Source organism: Geospiza fortis, unplaced genomic scaffold (assembly GCF_000277835.1).
Source record: "Geospiza fortis unplaced genomic scaffold, GeoFor_1.0 scaffold425, whole genome shotgun sequence".
NCBI classification, from domain to species: domain Eukaryota; kingdom Metazoa; phylum Chordata; class Aves; order Passeriformes; family Thraupidae; genus Geospiza; species Geospiza fortis.
Genome location: NW_005054387.1, coordinates 2,514,027 through 2,518,819, shown reverse-complemented (window position 1 = coordinate 2,518,819; position 4,793 = coordinate 2,514,027). Strand labels below are relative to the sequence as shown.

Here is a 4,793-nt window from a genome sequence, read left to right as displayed (position 1 = left end):
GAATTGTGGTGTTATTCAGGAACAGGCCAACAGAAGTGCTAGTTCTTATATATTAAAACCTCCAAAGCCTGAAATTCTTAGTTGGAAGGGACCCACGAGGATCATCAAGTCCAATTCTTAAGTAGATGGCGCATACAGGGATTGAACTCACAACCTCTGTGATATATCACCATGCTATAACCAACTGAGATGTTTTCTTTAAAATTATTGTTGCCAAGTGAGTATGTGATCAATTCCACTTTTAAAGGTTGGATATTTAGCAGTTAATATCAGATTTTATTTGATATTTAGTATTTCAGTGTTCTTTTTGTCACAGAGCGGTTTGGATGGGAAGGGATGTTGAAGATCATCTCATTCCATCCCCCTGCCATGGACAGGGACACCTCCCACCACATCAGGCTGTTCCAATCCCCATCCAACCTTGCTTTTTATCTTAAAGTTTAGTGAGATGTCAAGAGAAAATATTTTCTTGGTGAAGCTTCTTTTTGCTTCTCTGTAAACACCTACAAAATTTGGCCTACTTTAATTCTGCTTTTTAATTTTTTACTTGTTTTGCCAACCAGGAAAAATCCTTAAATATTTTCCTAAAAATTATTTAAATTATTTTATGGATCTTGGTGAACAGAAAAATTCAGGGGAGAGCTGTTTGAGACAAATGACTGACCTGGCTTTGCCATACTCTTCCTCACAGCAACTGGGTCTTTCCTCTTCCATTTCTGAAGCTCCTCCTGCATCTTGTCAATCTTGGCTGGATTCAAAGCCCACAAACAGCCCTTTCTAGAAGAATTCCCTGACTTGTTCTCAACTTTCTCAAAGCACTTGTTCAAAGATAAGTTGTGGCGCACGGAATTCTTCCAACCATCTGGAGCTGTCTGGAGAAACAAACCCAATGTAAGAACAAGCTAAAAAAAAATTAAAAGCTAAAAAAATATAAATAAATTAAAAATGTATGTGTATATATATAACTGTGTTTTGACTGGTGAGGTTACAAGAAATGCTGTTTAAGTTTGTGCCTTCTCTGCAGTGAGAAACTTGAACGTTAGAGGGAAGCCACAAAAATGTTACAGTCATGTTGTGTGGGAAGAGAGGGATCAGATAAAATAGTAACTGATCCTCTAAGCAAAAACATTGTCAGAGACCTGCTGGATCTTTAAGAGTGAATTTGCACATCACCAGAATTAAATGCGCAAAAATTCATATTCTAGAACTAACAAGAAATCAGAATCCATTTTAGAACACCTAGAAATATTTCCAATTCTTCATTGAAGTACTGTGTGCTGCCTGGGCTCAAATTCAGTGTCCAGGCAGACTTCAAAGGGATTTCTCATGCTACTGTAGGTGTAACTTTGTGTGCTGGCCAATTACATAACCAAATGGTTTAATCACAAGCCCTCCAGATGAGATACAGGTTTCCACAGCTGATCACTCATCTCTGTGCTTTGCATTTACTTTTAACTCAGCAGTAAGAAGCTGGAAGGTTCTTTAAACTGGATCATCAAAATGATTATTTTCTTTTTGCCAAAAATATCCTCATATTTACTTTTAAATTTCTCATAAGAATTGCAGGAAATGAAGCAGCTCTCTGAAATGGGGGGAGGTTGTCTGTGGCTATTGATTCATATTCATGGATGCAAATATTTGTCATCATAACTGTTTGTATCAAGCAGAGAGTTATTGAACAGAGGACAGGAGAAATAAATGTGGGTTTCCACAGTCTTTTTTAAAATGTTAAAAATTAGAATTTCCCTCTTAGGTTCATTAAGTTTTTTTTTTTCCATTTTACATTTTTTATTACTAGGATTCTTCTCTCATAAAAAGCCAGATTTTTGATAGTTTGATAATTTCTTTAATTGTTGCCTAGTCCATCAGACGTCCTCTTAGACTCTCTTTCATAAATGGATCTGAGCCCATTTTGGCTTTCACCAGGCAGACTCTGAATTTTGAACATACTTTGATGAAATTATTGTATCAGGACTTAATTTTTTGTACATGCTTTTATAAGGAACGTAAAACCTGCTGTTTTGTGGCTTGTAAAGAACTATTGTGTGGATTAAGGTATTAAAGTCTTATTGATGAGATGAGGGTCAAATTTAATACTAATTTTCTTCATTAAAAATAAATAGGTTTGGAATTAAATACATACTATTTACTAAGAGAAAAACTATTTTCCCTTCAGAGCAGCAGAGCCTCTTCCATTTTGGCCCACCTGATGTCAGCATTTCTCTATTCTGTCTCATGGGTGAGACAACACAGATTGTAACAGAAGGGAAGAGAAGAGAAGAGAAGAGAAGAGAAGAGAAGAGAAGAGAAGAGAGAAGAGAAAAGAGAAGAGAGAAGAGAGAAGAGAAGAGAAGAGAAGAGAAGAGAAGAGAAGAGAAGAGAAGAGAAGAGAAGAGAAGAGAAGAGAAGAGAAGAGAAGAGAAGAGAAGAGAAGAGAAAACCCCAAACATTTAAAGCCTTTTCTGCCACAGGGTCATACAAAACACAACAAATCAGTTTTTTCTCCCTTGCAGATAATATTCAAGCAACTTTCTGGTAGTTCCAAAAGTGAATAAAGCTGTTCCTCCCAGGTAAATTGTGTATTTAGCTACTGAACAAGCTGACCTGGAAGAATATTCCTGTTTCTTGCCCTGCACAGAGGCTCCCCACACCCCTGTGTACCTAGACAGGATAATTGGTGTTTCTGCTCAGATGGGAGTGGCATGGGCTCCTCAGAGGCTTGCAGAACGTGTGGGGGTGTAAATTAGGAGATGGTTTTAGAAACTGTACAAGCAAAAAGTACATGGATTGATTTTGGAGGCTGCTGCCAGGAGCTGAGCAGGTTCTTGCATTAAATTTGGGATTGCTGAGCTGTGAGAATTTATTTGCCCAGGTAGGGCTTAACACCCTGAGTGTGTCAAGAGAAAAAAAAACCACCAGTTTTTAAATCAGGTGGGATTGTTAAATGAAAAAACTTTGGCTGCTAGGGTTGCTCTTGAGCGGCTGGAATCTCCTTACTGTGGCTGATTTTGGTAATCACTGTATTCAGCACGGTGGGGATGCAAGTGCAGAATCACAAAATCAGCTGGGGGATCCCAGGATCACAAAATCAGCTGGGGGATCCCAGAATCACAAAATCAGCTGGGGGATCCCAGGATCACTGAGGTGGGAAAAGCCCTCTGAGGTCACCAGGTCCAACCACTGACGCTGCCAAGGCCAGCACCCATCCATGTCCCCAGGTGCCACATCCACAACACCTGAGCCCTCCCATCCCACCACAGGCCTTTCTGCCCTCTCAGCCCACTGGCAACAACTCCAATTAAAAAGATTAAAGCTTTCTGTTAGACTCACTAATCACTACAAAAAAGAGAGAAAATTATTGTCCAGCCCCACTGATCCTGACCAGCTCTTGAAGTTTAAAGAGTTCAGTGATCTTGCAAAACCCTTTCTCTTTAAATCTAGGTCTCAAGAGAAGGGAGAGGTACATCAAAGACTAATTCAACTTTAGCTGTGTAGATTTTTTTTTTTTTAGGACGTAGGAGTTGGATTGCTCTGTTTCAACTAGAAATGAGATTGTTGCATCATAGAAACTAAATTTGCTGTGGCAGCGAATCCCAGTTAATTTGACTCTGCTTGTATCATCCCATGTCTCCCAGCAAGGCTCTGCGTGCACTTGCTGTCTCTTTTTCTCCAACCTAAATTGTTTCCCCTGTTGTATTCTGCTTTTTAGTGAGCACTGGTAGCAGCAGCAAAATGCTCTTTGCTGATTTTTATGTGGTTTTATTTTGCTGAAGACTCTCCAAAAGCAGGGAGGATGGAGGATATTAAATTTTGCCGTGTACTGGTAATTCTCCGCTGTAAAGAGCAGAGGCAGACAGGGATTGATGACTGTAAATGTAATATCTGAGTGCTCATCCTCCCCTGGTTATTTTAAGGATGTCACAGCCCAATACATTCAGCTGCATTTGTAAGTAAAATGCAGAAATAAAGCTGCTACAAAATAGGGAATGTTTGGGTAGCACCCCCTGCTCTATTCTCTTCCCACAGCAGCGACCTCATTCTCATCAGTTTTTAAATGAATTAAAAAAAAAGACATGAAATTCTGAAAAGCCAGGAAGGACCAGGATGGTGACGCCTGGAGGAGCCACAACCCTGAGTCTGAGGGATTCTGCCCATGCTGGCAGCAGCAGCAGAATTTGGTTTAAAGCTGCTGATTAATTTTATAATAAATTGTGTCATAAGACAGCAGAGAATTAATTTCAGTTCGATCTGAGGAATAAACATGCACATGCCTGTAAAAATGATGAATAATATTCCCACCTCTCTGCTTGAAATTCTTACTATTTTCCTGTGGATCCCCCTGGGATTTCTAATGGTAGATGTCTTTGGTTTTTTCTCCCTTCTCTTGCTTGTAACAAATGATGGAGTAGTTAGTGACTCCTTTAGGAGGAAATCTGGGGGTGTGATGGATCCTGACAGTTCTTCCTCTGTGATAATGTGTATTTTTCTCTGGCTACTGACATATTCAATCTTCTTTTTTGTGTATGTGTGTGTGTGCTCTATTTATCCTCAGTGTCCAAAACCACCGCAGAATTGTATTGGAACATTTATTTTTCATTATTCTCAGTGTTCCTTTATTACAAATGTTTGAACTGCCTTGCTGTGGCTGTTCTAAATTTGCCTCGATTGCTGCAGGGCTATTTGCAATAGGAAACAGGACAGACTCACTGGCTTTATTTTCATTTTTGGGCCTTGCTCACAGCTGAGCTCACCCACTGTGGACTTCAGTGAGGTTCTTTTGAAGAATCAGCAGG

General features: G+C 39.6%; 1 protein-coding gene across 1 annotated transcript in view; it reads right to left on the bottom strand.

Moving 5' to 3' along the window:
* FOXN1 (forkhead box N1) overlaps window positions 1-4,793 on the bottom strand; it is a 19,068-nt gene that overhangs the window by 3,344 nt on the left and 10,931 nt on the right. Inside the window, exon 6 of the mRNA XM_031060673.1 lies at window positions 665-872. Within this exon, the coding sequence (XP_030916533.1) occupies window positions 665-872 (208 nt within the window). The remainder of the gene's footprint in view (window positions 1-664; window positions 873-4,793) is intronic.